At 31.5% G+C, this 16119-nt stretch overlaps 2 protein-coding genes across 2 annotated transcripts; both read right to left on the reverse strand.

Moving 5' to 3' along the window:
- Positions 1–5707: 5707 nt before the first annotated feature.
- On the reverse strand, positions 5708–5857 carry HELRODRAFT_69966 (hypothetical protein; the record flags this gene model as incomplete). The annotated part of the gene is made up of 1 exon (XM_009031828.1): positions 5708–5857. A coding segment is annotated over one exon (150 nt), but the record flags the coding sequence as incomplete, so codon positions are not given.
- Positions 5858–15241: 9384 nt separating this feature from the next.
- HELRODRAFT_165361 (hypothetical protein) lies at positions 15242–15601 on the reverse strand (the record flags this gene model as incomplete). Its single annotated transcript, XM_009031961.1, has 1 exon — positions 15242–15601. The coding sequence occupies one exon, from the start codon at positions 15599–15601 to the stop codon at positions 15242–15244; it is 360 nt and encodes a 119-aa protein (XP_009030209.1).
- Positions 15602–16119: the final 518 nt, after the last annotated feature.

The raw sequence follows: 16119 nt of genomic DNA on the forward strand, positions 1-16119 counted from the left end.
AATTGTTTGCCCATTTGGCATTAATCAACTTTTTTATAAGACATTCAACGAGGCGGTATTGTTTGAGTTCATATTTATCTAAAACTGGAATAAAGCTAACAGCGCTGTTTCGGCGTAATGCCATCTTCAGAGCCTAAATATTGTTTAAACATATAATTTAATTAAAATAAATGTCTAATGTAAAATGTGAAAATATAGAAAATAAAATATGTATTAAATTGTGAAATAAATTAACCTTGTTGTAAATATCATAATAACTAAAGTTTATGTAGATTATATAAATAAAATAATGTAATTTAAATAAAATGTTTTATGATAGCAATTTATTGGCAAAGGCTGTTAACAAACTTCTGGAGCCATATGTTCCCCGCACCTACTCAGTCAAATCAAGTTTTGAATTTATTGATATCATTAATGATAACAAACGGTGCGTTGGACATATGGCTTCGTTGGATGTTGAAAGTTTATTTACCAACGTTCCAATCGACTATACCATACAAATCATCTCTAATTACATCTACAATCACCCAACACTTCCACAACTTGACATTCCTCCCATCCTGCTCATCGAACTTCTGAAACTATGTACTGTTGAAACTCCGTTTGTTGCTCCAGACGGTTCTCTCCATTTGCAAATTGATAGTGTTGCAATGGGATCTCCGTTGGGACCGCTGTTCTCAGAATTCTATATGGCCGATCTCGAATCAAGGATATTTGCTGACCCTACCAACAGACCCCCAATATATGCACGCTACGTCGATGACATTTTCATCATTTGCAAAAAGGTCACCGATGTTTACAACTTACAGAATATATTTCAGAACAACTCCCATCTCAAATTCACCATCGAATTTAGCACCGAAAAACAATTGGCCTTTCTCGATTGCTTAATTGAAGAAAAAGAAGAACAGCTAACTTCGAGGGTTTATGTTAAACCGACTAATTCTGGTTAGGTCTTAAATAATCATTCGGATTGCCCCGACCGCTATAAAAACAACGTCATCTATAACTTCATTCATCGGGCATACAAAATCTCTTTCGATATCAATATTTTCAATACAGAACTGATTCGCATAAAACAGTTTCTCATCAACAACAACTATTCCAACCAATTAATAGATAATACCATAAAACATTATATCAACAAAACAAATAATCCTACAACTCCAACCTCTACAAAAACAATTATACCTCTATATTATCTCAATCAAATGCATGACAACTACAAAGTTGATGAATCAATGCTCAAACGTATCATCAAATCCAATGTCTCCGTTCCCAACGAAAGCTACCGACTGAAGTTCATAATTTATTACAACACCAACCGAACATCCAGCTTTATCGTTAAAAATAACAACACACGTCCCTCCAACAAACTAGAGAGAACCAATCTCGTATACCGATTTTCTTGTCCCGTGCCACACTGTGTTGTGGAGAGTTATATCGGCCATACGAGAACTACTCTTTCTAGAAGACTCACCATGCATACACAGAATGGTGCCATTAAGGACCATATGGAACAGGTACATCATCAACCGCTTACGAGGAACATATTGGATCCCAACACAACGGTCCTTGATTATGAACCCGATCCAGTTCGCCTCAAAATTAAAGAAGCCCTTCATATCAACAAGCATAAACCCTCACTCAATAAACAATATAACAGCTTTGATCACATTTTGCAATTGTTTTCTCAATATCACGATCTCACACCTACTGTAGCCATTGGGGTTAATCCACAGGATCTGCGTGTACCACAACGATATGAATATCATTCTACGTTGAATACATTTCAACCCATTAACACGCAGTTTGTGACCCAGCGTCATCCGACAACTGTCACTGCGTCGTTGGATATATTATGTGATACTTAATATTTGATCTATACATCGACATGTATCTTGCATGTACATATATGTATTTATATTTAACTATGTATACGTAGGTCTGATGTGGAAACTCGTATCACACATATTCAACCGCAATAGTTGTATTCACAACGCATACACAGCAATATTATATATTTTGCGCACATGTCATTCGTAATTAGTTTTCACCAACGTTTGTTCAACCATGTTAAAACTTTTATAAAATTTCTATATTTTAATTATTTTACTAAACATTTTATTTAAATTACATTATTTTATTTATATAATCTACATAAACTTTAGTTATTATGATATTTACAACAAGGTTAATTTATTTCACAATTTAATACATATTTTATTTTCTATATTTTCACATTTTACATTAGACATTTATTTTAATTAAATTATATGTTTAAACAATATTTAGGCTCTGAAGAAGGCATTACGCCGAAACAGCGCTGTTAGCTTTATTCCAGTTTTAGATAAATATGAACTCAAACAATACCGCCTCGTTGAATGTCTTATAAAGAAGTTAATTAATGCAAAATGGGCAAACAATTTCAATGAAATTTGCATTTCTGAAAACCTCGTTCCTAAATATATATATATATATATATATATATATATATATATATATACAATATTCTATAAATTCTACCGAATGTTTGGCGTTAATATGTTTGTAGTTCGTTTTTTCAATTTTTCTCACTAAAGTTTTTGGTGAACGTTTGGTGAACGTTTAGTTTATTATTAAAATTCAAAATAAACTTATTTTTTGAATTCATACTGAAAATAAGGCCATATTTCAATTCCGAATGAATCATCATCAGTGCTTTCTGCTGTTTATATAGGGAAATATTGACTTTGTCAAAATGAATTTAGATGGAGATTGACTTTGTCAAAGTGAATTTTGGAAACTAGGTGTCAGGTTTCTTTATTGTCTGGTCATCTTCTTTGGTCTCCTTTTCTTCATCGATAGCATCATATTCTTCTTTGTCACTATTTACAATGCTAGTTTTTATTACTTCTTTGTTTTCGTTGTTGGTTAAGCGCTGGGTTGGAAGTGAGGTTGTCATTTTTTTTTGTATATTTATTTTTGGTTTATTGACGTCAATTAGGACTGCTTCTGCAATTTTAAGATGCGTGTAGTTGCTGTTCTGGTATATTACTTTGGTGTTGCTGTCGAGGATTTCACGGCTAATAGTAATTGAGTGTATTGAGTCCAAATGAGATTTGATAGCACCACTCTGTTTATGCATCGTAAGCCTTCTAGTCAATGAGGTAGTAGTAAACCCGATATATGAGTCATGTTGACGTGCACAGCCGTCAAAGTGGCAATTAAATTCATATATTACGTGATTACGCCTTAGCACAGAGTTATCTCTAGGACTACAGTTGTTTTTCAGTATTAGGTGAGACGTCTTTTTATTGTTGTAATATATTCGGAGTTTAACTTTATTATTTGGGTTGGTTGGTGTGACATTTTTATTGATGATGTGTTTAAGAATAGCTTTATCTACTTTGTATGCAGTTAACATGTGATTTCTGTAATACAAGATGATGTCGTTATCTTGATTGTTGGTATTAGGAAGGTTATTGTTGTGTAGTAATTTGCCTTTAACAATCTTTTCAATAGAATAAGTCTTATATCTATTGTTTACAAGCAGGTTAGTGACTCTTTTTAATTCGGTGTCGCGATTTTCAATATCGGAAGAGTGTGTGAATGCCCGGTTTACAAATGATTTTATTGTGCTGTCTTTAAATTGTTTGGTACATTCACTTTGTCCATTCAAACAAATTCTTGTATTTGTTTCTTTGACATAGACCGCAGCCTTGAATCGTTCTTCGCCACGGGTGACCAACACATCAAGGAAAGGTAAACGTTGTTCTTTTTCAATTTCAATGGTAAATCTTAGTTTTGACTTGTTTAAGGTACCAAGAAGTTGGGTGATTTGTTCAGGACCGTTATAGGAGACAAAGATATCATCAACGTATCTAGCGTAGATATTTGGTTTTAAATTTGCATTGTTTTTGAAGGTCTCATTCTCCAGATGTCCTAAGTAAAAACTGGCAAATAGGACGCCAAGTGGGGAACCCATAGCGACACCATCGATTTGCTTGTAAAGTTTGCCTGTGGGGCTGTGGAATGGTGCTTCGGTAGTGCAAATTTGAAGAAGGGACATCAGTTGTGCTTTCGGTTTGCTCAATGGAACCATATCTGAGTGGTAAACGGTGTTGATAATTATGTCAATTGTATCATGAATTGGTACATTTGTGGATAATGATTCATCATCCAAAGAGGCAATAAATTTGGATGGTATATTAATGCTGAGGAGATTAATAAACTCACGGGAAGATTGTAGTGTGTAATTGTTTGGAATATATGGGGTTAGAATTTTGTTCAAGAATTTTGCAACAGGGTATGTGACGGTTGTAATTTGGCTAATAATTGGTCGGATGGGATGATTATTCTTATGCGTTTTTATATTCCCATATAAGTAGCCAGGAGAGTATTCGCCTATAAGTGATGGAAGTTTGTCGTCAGTGATGTGCTTTTTTATTTCTTAATTATTGTGTTTAGTTTAGTTTTTAGCTGAGGAGTGGGATCTTTTTTGATTACTTGGAACTTTTTTGTATCTTTGAGAACATCATTGAGTTTTTCATGATAATCGGTTCGGCCAATAATGACATATTGTGCAGATTTATCTGCGCGTCGTATTACGATATCTTTATTTTTCCTTAATTGTTTCGCCGCATCTTTCATCTCGTCAGTGAGTAGCTTGCTTTGAAAACTACCGCGTTGTTTCTTAGCTTCAGCTTGAAGCTAAGAAACAATAGACATCATTAACTATAGACATAGACATATAGCTATAGACATCATTAACTTTTCAATCTCAATGATTTTCTCAATTTTGTTGGGTTTTTTAGATAGTGGCAGTTTAAACCCAAGTTTAAGAACGCTTTTTGCTTGTCTGTAAGTATGTGGTGGTTAAGATTGATGAATCTATCTTTCATAATATTGTTATTTCCTTTGATTATCAGGTTGGTCAGTTTTTTATGAAGTTTTAGTTTTGATGATTGTTTATATGCATTTATAAATTCTTTCCGGCATAAGTTTAGTTCATTCTTGACACTGCAGTCAACATCACAGTGATCCCATTAATTCAACAGTTCAGTTAGTTGATTGGACAAATCTAGAACTACCTTCCTTTTAACTTCTAATTCTCGAGAGAGATGGAGCAGTCGCTGCTCGCGATCTTGTTCGATTGTTAGATTGCATCGGTTGGTCGCAGAACTTCGAGTAAATGTTGGTAATAGACCATAATTTTTACAATATTCTATAAATTCTACCGAATGTTTGGCGTTCATATGTTACGTTAACAACCACCAACCCTGATTGATGTCAGGTTTTTAACTTATTGATTGAGTGAAATGAGCCTAATATAATGACATCTGTTTTATTTGAGTTGAAGTGAAGATTATTAAGAAGAAACCACCTCTCCATGGCAGCGATGCCCGTAGTGATGGTATTCACAGTTGGTAAATAATTATTGATATCCAATTAAATGAAAAGTTGTGTATCATCAGCATATTGATGGTAGCATACTTTGTACCTATTGATGATCTTATGAATCGGAGAAATATATGACGTAAAAAGTAAAAGACCCAAGACCAAACCCTGGGATACATCATGTTGTAGTTGAATTGTAGGTGACACATATTCTGATATTTTGACAAATTGTTAGCGGCCAGACAAAAATCCTCGTTTAAAAGTTTTAATAATATCTCATGACTAATAGTATCAAAAACCGCCGACAAGTCTAGCCCTGCAAGGGTTGTTACTTGTTTACTGTTGAGTGACCTTCACGGTAAGCTGACTGGAAAAGTGCGAAATTTGGATGTTGAGAAATGTATGGCTGTAACCTTTTTAATGCTGCCCGTTCAATAATTTTGGAAATGGTAGATAGATTTGATATCGGTCTGTAGTTGGATGGATCAGATCTATCAAAATTCTTTTCTTTTTTGAGTAGAGAAACCTGTGCAGTTTTAAAGCTGTCAGGAAACTAGCTATGAAATGAGAGATTCGTTAAGATGAAAATGGCCGTAGATAGAATATTGATGCAATTTGTTATCAATTGATGTGAAAAATGATCCACTAGTGATGTTTTATTGCTTGAGGATTTGATGATGCTTTGGATCTCATCAGGTGTGATATCAAAAAACCCGAAGCGGTTACAGGCGGAGGCAATAACATTATCCAAATCAGCATCACCTGATGAAACCAATGTTTTGTGCAATGTTTTTATGAATATTATTGATCTTGTTGATAAAATAATCATTGAAGTTATTGACCAATGATGCAGTTTCAGAACTATTGAGGCAAGGTTAGTTGTTATTCCTGTTTAAAAGTTTATTGAGGTTGCGCCAAGTGCCACGCAAGTTGATCGATTTATCATGTGATCTTGGGAAAATTCTTCCGTTAATAAATATTTTTGATCCTCCAAACAATTTTCAGCAATTTTTATAATTGAGTTACTATTGGTCACGTAACCTGCGAAACATGTTTGTTTAAAAAAAAAGAAGATTGCGAAAATATCAAATATTATAAAAATTGCTACGACCCCCTTTCACATGATAATATGTAACGATAATATAGAGTTTCACATTTATGTTATATTATATATATATGTATTTTTTACTTTTTTCATGTAGCTCTTTATTTCAATCTTAATTTGCAACACAATATATTTCCGGCTTTCCACAGAGTTTTACTCCTGCTACATGTATCTATTCTCATCCGCATCAAATCTCGTAGATCCAATGTTTATTTTATTTTCTACGATTGTCTTGTTTTTGGTAAGTAAATTATTTATTTTACTTTTTACTAGATCATTCGTTTTATAAATTAATTAATTGTTTTTTTTTGTACGAGTAAGTGGCGAAACCGGGCGTAACCCAAGTCAGGGCAATCCTTGAGTCTCAGACCTACTACGTTTTAAAATTTGTTTACATTTACGATTGTTTACATCACTATCTCCAATGGGTGAATAGAGAGTTACAAAAGCGCTTCCCACTAATATGCAAAAAGTTGATTGAGATTAAATTAGAAGAATTTTAAAACGTTTATTTCGTATTTAAATATGTTAACAATAGTAATATATTGAGTTATTAATAAATAGTAAAAAACCAATAAAATAGGTTAGGGTTAGGTTACGTTTGTATAATATATATATATATATTTTATTTTAGTAGGAGGAGCTTGTTTTACTCTATTGGAGATAGTGAATGTAAACAAACAAGGTAGGTCTGAAACTCAAGTTTTGCCCAAGTCAGTTTTTAGCAATTTTAACTGCGCAAACCAAACTTATCCACTACCAATTAACCATTCTAACACCAGTTCTTGCTTTTCTCTTGTTGGTTTCAAAGCAAATGATATGGATTTAAAATGTTTTGAAGGCATGCCTAAACAGGTCAGTGTTGCTCCTTTTGGTTGGTCTCTTAATTTAAAAGCCTAAGGAAAATAAGCTTTGAACATGGCAATGATGAAGATTCCGTTGCTAGTTCTTGTGACTGTTGAGTGGTTGGCAATGCATCAGGAATTTCACCAAAAAGAACTTCATCACCTGCAGAAATTAAATTCAAAAATGTGTTTAAGTAAATACTGGTACAATTTTAAACATAGTACATGGTAGAATAACATGTTTTAGCAAATTATTAAATCATGGATGTTCACAAATAACATTTATAAAATGGTTAAAAAATACCTATGTGTGGTTCATCAGTGTCAAATCTTTGTGGCAAGGCCTCAAAAGAAAAATCTTCATAATCTGCAGAATTAAGTGCATTGATTAAGATAATATCGTATTATCATATATTATCATATGGTATTAATGTTAAATAAAACCTTGTGTACTTTGTCTGCATCAATTTGCTATGAAGGCAATGGTGAAGGTAAGGTTTCAATATTGTCACCTAAAAAGACATAACAATTGGTAAAAACAAAAAATAATATTAAAGGTAATTAACATGCAAAAAAACAATACCTTGATTACCCTTGAGTACTTAAACACGTCCAGTTTCAATTCTTTGTTTAAATAAAAGCAATGATGATGGCAAGGTCTCAAAACGTCACTTTAGGAACCTTTTTTATCTTTAAAAATATGAGTAAAATTATCAAAACATTGGGCTAATTATCTTTATAAACATTTTAAATGTAAAAAATACCCTGAAGATTATCAAGTGGTACATTATCAAAGTAGACAACTTCTACTTCATGACCATCCTTCTATGCCTTGACAATTTCTTCTAGCTATTTGGTACGCTTCTGGAAGAGACTGTGACCTGACGACTTTCCATTGCCGGTGTTTCCGTTGATATTCGGAATTTTCGGTTTCGGAGTTTTCGGTCCCAAATTTCACTATATAGAAATTTTCGATCTCGAAATTTTTGTTCTCGGAGATTTTGGTCCCGAATTTTACTATATAGCAATTTTCTGTCCTGGAGTTTTCGGTCCTAAATTTCATTATATTGGAATTTTCGGTTCCAGAGTTTTTGGTCCCTATTTATTCATTCAATTCATTCAATGATCCTCTGTAATCCCTTAAGGGACCGTTGAGGCCGATGGTATTCTTCTATCTCTCCAAAATCCTTTTCTTTCCCTCGCCATCTTCATTGAGCCCAATGTTCCAACCCCCGTCCATTCCGTGATATCATCCATCCACTTCCTCACAGGTCTTCCAACTTTTTTCTTCCAGTCCCTCTTTCTCATCAGTACTTTTTTGATCAGTCTGTCGTCTGTCATTCTGCAGATGTGCCCAAAGATACCCATATTAAAAATCGCGACGCTGAATTAAAGAGTCACTAACCTGCTTGTAAACAACGGATATAAGACTTATTCTATTGAAAAGATTGTTAAAGCAAAATTACTACACAACAATAACCTTCCTAGTACCAACAACCAAGATAACGACATCATATTGTATTACAGAAATCACATGTCAACTGCATACAAAGTAGATGAAGCTATTCTTAAACATATCATCAATAAAAATGTCACACAAACCAACCCAAATAGTAAAGTTAAACTTCGAATTTATTACAACAATAAAAAGACGTCTCACCTAATACTGAAAAACAACTGTAGTCCTAGAGATAACTGTGTTAAAGCTTAATCACGTAATATATGAATTTAATTGCCACTTTGTCGGCTGTGCACGTCAACATGACTTATATATCGTGATAACTACTACCTCACTGACTAGAAGGCTTACGATGTATAAACAGAGTGGTGCTATCAAATCTCATTTGGACTCAACACACTCAATTACTATTAGCCGTGAAATCCTCGACAGCAACACCAAAGTAATATACCAGAACAGCAACTACACGCATCTTTATATTGCATAAGCAGTCCTAATTAACATCAATAAACCAAAAATAAATATACAACAAAAAATGACAACCTTACTCCAAACCCGGCGCTTAATCAACAATGAAAACAAAGAATATGATGCTATCGATGAAGAAAAGGAAACTAACGAAGTTGGGCCTGCCAATAAAGAAACCTGACACCTAATTTCCATCTAAGTTCACTTTGACAAAGTGAATATTTCTCTATATAAACTAAATCGCACTGATGATGATTCATTCGGAATCGAAATATGGCCTTATTTGCAGCATGAATTCGGAAAATAAGTTTATTTTGAATTTTAATAAACTAAACGTTCACCAAAATCTTTTGTGAGAAAAATCGAAAAAACGAACTACAAACATATTAACGCCAAACATTCAGTAGAATTTATTGAATATTGTAAAAATATATATATATAAAATAAATTTATATATATATATATTTATATTTATATATTATATATATATTAAATTATTAATGTAAACAATTAAACAACAAATTATTAAATTCATTTCTCTATCAAAAATTATATATATTGAATGGAATTTTTTGAATTTAATTTTATTTGGCCAAAGCACAGGAGATCATGATATGTGCTGATCACCTTAACTAAAATTGAAAATTGTGCAACTTGATTTTAAGTTAATTGAACACAAATGAAACTCAAATACATATATATAAACTAAAAAAATGACTGATATATTCCACAAATTCAATACATACACATACATAAAAAAAAAACACTCAATTAAACATACACACATGCATACACCCACATAAATGCATATATATATATAAATTAAAATCAAATACTAAATATGAATATATTTATATATATATATATATATATATATATATATATATGAATATGAAGATATGTATATATATATATATATATATATATATATATATATATATATATTCAACAGTGGAAAGCAAATAGCTCAGCCAAGCGTGAAATGATTTTTGAAAAGAGTTGATTAAGTGAAGATTTAAAAATATCAAGAGACGGAGAGTTTTTAACATTAATAGGTAAAGTATCCCAGAGGCGCATTGACGAAGATAAAGTTGAATTGAGAAAAAAGTTTGACCTAGGTTTAAGAAAGCGAAAATCAGGAGTAAAACGTAAATAGTCACGACCAGTATATTTAAACAAAGCGAATTCATTGTAAAGAGACCGACAATAGTTTAGTTTATATATTTTGAAAAAAAAAGATAAGTGATATGCAATTGATTAATGTTAAGAATATTTGCTAAACGATAATAAGGAGTAACATGGTCAAATTTATGAAGTTTAAAAAGAATTCGAAGAAAGAAATTCTGAGATAAGGTCAAAATATGAAGATCTTAATTCGTTCGTGTTGACCTTCCCTCTTTTTTCCTTGTCCAGTGACTTGAACATCTCTCTCAACTCTCTCTCGTCTTCATCATCTCTCATTTTCTTCAGGACGATGCTACAGAATTCTTCAAATTGGATGTAGCCGGTTCCTTGGATGGTTTGTAAGCAAAATTAATTTTAGATTTTGGAGCTAAACTCCAAACAGAAATGCAATAAGTCAAGTAAGGTAAAACGAAGGAGTTATATAAAGTAAGCAAGACAAAGCTTGGAAATTTATACCTTAAGCGGTAAATTAGACCTAAGTTTTTTGATAACTTATATGAAATATGTTTGATGTGGGCTAACCAGGACAAGTTAGAAGAGATAATAATACCTAAGAATTTAACTGATTCAACTCTCTTAAGAGCGTAATCATTTATTAAAAGAATAGAAAAAGCAATACTAGTTTTAATTTTAGGACTAAATAATATAAATGAAGTTTTATCAAGGTTAATACGTAAATTATTTGAAACCACCCAATCATAAATAAGATTCAACTCGTAGTTAATAATAGAGACTAAAATATGGAGATCTGATTGAGAGTACAAAAGAGTAGTATCATCTGCAAATACTAAACGAATTGATAAAATCATTAATATAAATATTGAAGAGTACGGCCCCAGGATAGAACCTTGAAGAACACCATATGTAATTGGAGACAAGAAAGACTTAGAGTTATTAACAGATACATACTGAAAACGATTATTAAAGTAAGAGAAAAACCAATCACAAGCTAAACCACGAATCCCATAAGAAAATAACTTAGACATTAGAATTTTATGATCTAAAGAATCAAAAGCCTTACAAAGATCGATGAAGATACCGATAGAATATTTTTTAGATTCAAGAGCAAGAGATATATAATTGACAACATCAATAACAGCAAATTCAGTTGATAAATTATCACGAAATCCATATTGATTCAAACACATTACATTATAAGAATTAAAAAATTTGATAAGACGATTTAAGGTAATTTTTTCAATCAATTTAGATAAGCTAGAAAGTACCGAAATTGGACGATAATTATTAATACAGTGACGGTCACCAGATTTAAACAAGGGTAAAATTTTCGAAATTTTGAGACAGCTAGGAAAATGCCCATTTTTAAATGATAAATTAATTAAATGAAGTAACGGTAACAAAACACTTTAAACAATATTTTTTAATAAAAAATTAGAAATGAAGTCATCACCGCAACTATGAGTGTTTATAAGGTTCTTTACAACGTCAATAATTTCATATGGAAGGCATTCAAACAGAACAAATGATTCAGAAACACCACGATCAATATACTTCCTATAACCAAAATTATGATCAGAAGAATGAAATGCGTCAGCAACATTATTTACTGATGAAAAATGATTGTTGAAGTGATTACATAATTGTGTATCATCCATAATGAAATGTCCATCAATCGTAATATTAAATGGCTTTCAATATTTTCCATTTTCCAATTTTTACATTACGCGTAGACGGATATCTCTATTGACATGATTTTAAAGTTTGAAATACAGTTCTAATATTAAGTTTTTGAATATGTATCTTGTTAATTATGACTGGAGCCCTGTCTTTAACTGTTCCAATACTGATTTGGCATATAAAATATATACTGATATTATTAGAAATGCAGTCATTCTACATTGTAAAGCATCCCGTAAATTATCACATAAGAGAAAACCCTGGATCTCCAAGGGTTTGGTTATTTCCTCTATAAGGTTCTTTACAACGTCAATTTTTTTTGGGTTCAAGGTCTATGTCTGATAAAATAGCTTACACAAAGTACAAAAACATTTTTTCAAAGTTATGTAAGTTATCCGAAAATCTTTATTACAATAACTAATTTATTAATTAAAAATCAAATGGCAGACAATGCTGGAAAAATGTAAAAATTAGGAAATGATCAGAAAATGAAGACCAAATGACACCAGACTTATGATTTGTAATGTTATTAGTAAAAATAGTATCAAGTAAAGAATTATTATTGATAGTAACATGCGTTGCACTTAAAATTAATGAATTAAAACCAAAAGAATTCAATAAATTAATAAATTGAGTTGTAACATGCTTATAGTCATCATTAATTAAATTAATATTAAAATCACCAACGATATAAATACCTTTGAAAGAGCCATATTTGATTTTTAGAAGCAAGAATGTTAAATCACTCAAAAACAAAATAACATCAGAACTCGGAGAACGATATAAAACAATAATCAAAACGTTTGTGTTAGCATTAGCAAATATTTCAACTAATAATAATTCAAATGAAGAAAAATAATATAATAAATCATCACGAACCACAAGCCTCAATCCATTTCTGACAAATAAACCCACAACCACACCAACGTTACCAGACCGGTTCTTGCATACAAAACTAAAATTAGATAGGTTAACAAGATCAACAGTGGCATCATTCAACCAAGTTTCACAAACAGCAATCAAATCCAATTTTCCCCCACACAAATCAATCAAAATATTTAGTTCAGTTAACTTATTTAATAAACTCCGACTATTTACATGAAAAATTTTAAAATTATAAAAGTCGATAAATGAATTAACGTTCTCAGGCAACATTTGGGAACAAACGTAGGAGTAATCGTTAAGGATATTAAGGTCAGGATCTACAACTTGACCATTTTGATGGAACATCAGGTTAATCTCGGAACTGTAGAAATTGTTATTTGTTGTCGACATGTTTGATGTTTGTTAATTTTTGGGTATTACTACCTTCTGCATTTTTTCGACCTTCAAATACGAAAAATCCCATTCACGAAGAAATGTGTACTTTGGCCAAATGTCAGGATTTTTTAATTTTGTTAATTCATTAACAGGCAAAACTATTTTGAAGGCAGTCGATTCAGCGATAATATCACCTGTATTAACCTCCGGGTCTCTTTTACGCACAACTGGGAAACAATGTCTGAAAGCAGTATCATTTGATTTTAAGTGATTTTCAATGACATCTTTAGTGCACGATTGAACGTTGCCCATATAGTAAGTAATTTTTTTTTTTCAATTACCTTAGAAGACTTTAAAGGGCAGTTGGCGCCTGTGCCGAACACTTTTGAGGGCTTATTCAATAACATTAGGAGTAGGCTGATTCATTTTGCCTACCCGGTGAGAAGCAGCAGATTTTTTCTTTTTTTTTGTTCAAAACTGGCTGAAATTCATCGTCATGAGATTCACACTGGGAACTTTGAGCGGTTGAGTCGTACCAGTTTTCCTTAGGCTTGACATCTGACACAACTTTTACATTCTCTGATGATACGGCAGTGACAGTGTTGGCAATATAAGAATTGGATTTTAAAACTACGCATGGTATTGTGAGGTTTGAAACAGAATCATTAGCAACTGGCATATTTTCTGAACATGCCTTAGCATAATTAATTTCTCTGTTATTTATTAAACGATACGATATTGCATACACTATCCAATAGAGATTTGTTGTTTACGTCCATTGTGTCAATTAAAACTTTTCGTTGTATATCCAACATGGTTTTAATATCATTTTTTATCATTTGAAAATTGCAATTAAGCCAATTTAAAACGGTTGGAATTCTTGCTAAATTGAAGCCAACAAAAACCGAACAATTATCCAACAAACCGATAGTCGTCAGAATTTTTAGAAAATTAATACAGCCTTGTTTTTTATCCTTTTTAATTATTTCACGAAACTGAAATTTTTCAACAGGTTCATTCTTTAAATTATTAGTTTTCATAATATCAATTTCATCTTTCAAAATTTTAACGCCAGCTACCACTTCTTCAACTCGATAGAAGTCAACAACGTTTGAGACAAAAACTTCATTATCGAAACAATGAACATTATTAATTAAAAAATAAAGAAAATCACTATATATATATATATATATATATATATATATATATATATATATATATATATATATATATATATTAGAACGAGGTTTTCTTTGATGCAAATATCGTTAAATATTTTTGCCCATTTTGCATTAATTAATTTTTTAATAAGGATTTCGACAACACAAAGCTGTTTTAATTCATATTTATTATCATTATGTGTCATCCTAGGCTTACAACGCTGTTTCGACATACAGTCATCATCAGAGCCTGGTTTTACGAAATATCAAAAATTGAATTATAATTTAAACATTAAATCAAGAAATTTAATGAAAAGTACAAGAAATGAAATTATGACGTTGTAATTAGAAAATTAGAAATATGAAAATGTAAAATATGAAAAAATGTTACCGTGCAATAATAAAATTGTGCAATAAAACAATAATCGGTTTTAAACGAATGAAATTAAAACAAAATTATGAAAATAAGTAAATAAAATTGTGTAGAAACGTATAACAAAACAATTCAGTTAGACGGGAAAAACAAGTGTTTCGTGGCGGGATGATATTAAAAGTGGAAGTCAGTAAGACGATATAAAAAAAGGTGAATGTAGAAATTAAAATTTATTATTATAATTAATAAATAATTTAGATAAAGATAAAAATAAAATTTGAAACAAAATAAAATAACGTTATTAAAATAAGTATTATAGAAAGATAAGTAATAAAATATAAATATAAAAATATCATAAAATAAAATAATTTAGCAGTTATTGAATAAGGTAGCAAGTGACGTGATGACCATGGATTTCGGACGTGACGTTAAGAACTGTGTATTAACTGGTCGAAAATTGTCAGACTTAGAACGATATTCGTATCGTGTGGGTACTGAAACGTCTGCTGGCTTGTTTTCGACTGCAATCGTTGGTATCAGTTCACGATATTGAGAAAATAATTGAAGGGTATGAAGGATATTATATTGTTTGTTTAATGTTGGTTTGTATTTGTTGATGTACAGGGCTTCGCGAATTTTGAGACGTCCAGTATTTAATACTGAATCCAGTATTGTTATATTTGAATCCAATATGGTCCTAGTAAGAGGCATATGGTGCTCGTTGGACATATGGTCTCTAATGGTCTTGTAAATGCATAGTGAGCCTACGAGAAAGAGTAGTACGCGTGTGGCCGATGTAACTTTCCACAACACTGTGTGGCATAGGACATGTAAATCGGTACACGACGTTCGTCCTCTCTAACGTAGATAAAGTTTGATTGTTGCTATTTTTTATGATGAGGTTTGAGGTGCGGTTGGTGTTGTAGTATATAATGAATTTTAGTCGACTGTTGTCGTCACAGACCGAAACGTTTGATTAGATGATTCGTTTAATTTGCGATTCATCCATTTTGTAGTTGTGCATCTGGTTTAGGTAATATAACGGTATTACCTTTTTTGTTGAGATTACTGGAGTTATTGGATTATCTATTTTTTGCAAGTAATTTTTGATTGTAGAATCGATTGTTTTATTCGAATAATTATTATTGATTAAAAATTGTTTGATCCGAATTAATTCCGTTCTAAAAATATTGATATCAGAGGATATTTTGTATGCACGATGGATGAAATTGTAAACGACATTGTTT

The sequence above is a fragment of the Helobdella robusta genome (genome assembly GCF_000326865.2).
Source record: "Helobdella robusta unplaced genomic scaffold HELROscaffold_8, whole genome shotgun sequence".
Classification (NCBI taxonomy): Eukaryota; Metazoa; Annelida; class Clitellata; order Rhynchobdellida; family Glossiphoniidae; genus Helobdella; species Helobdella robusta.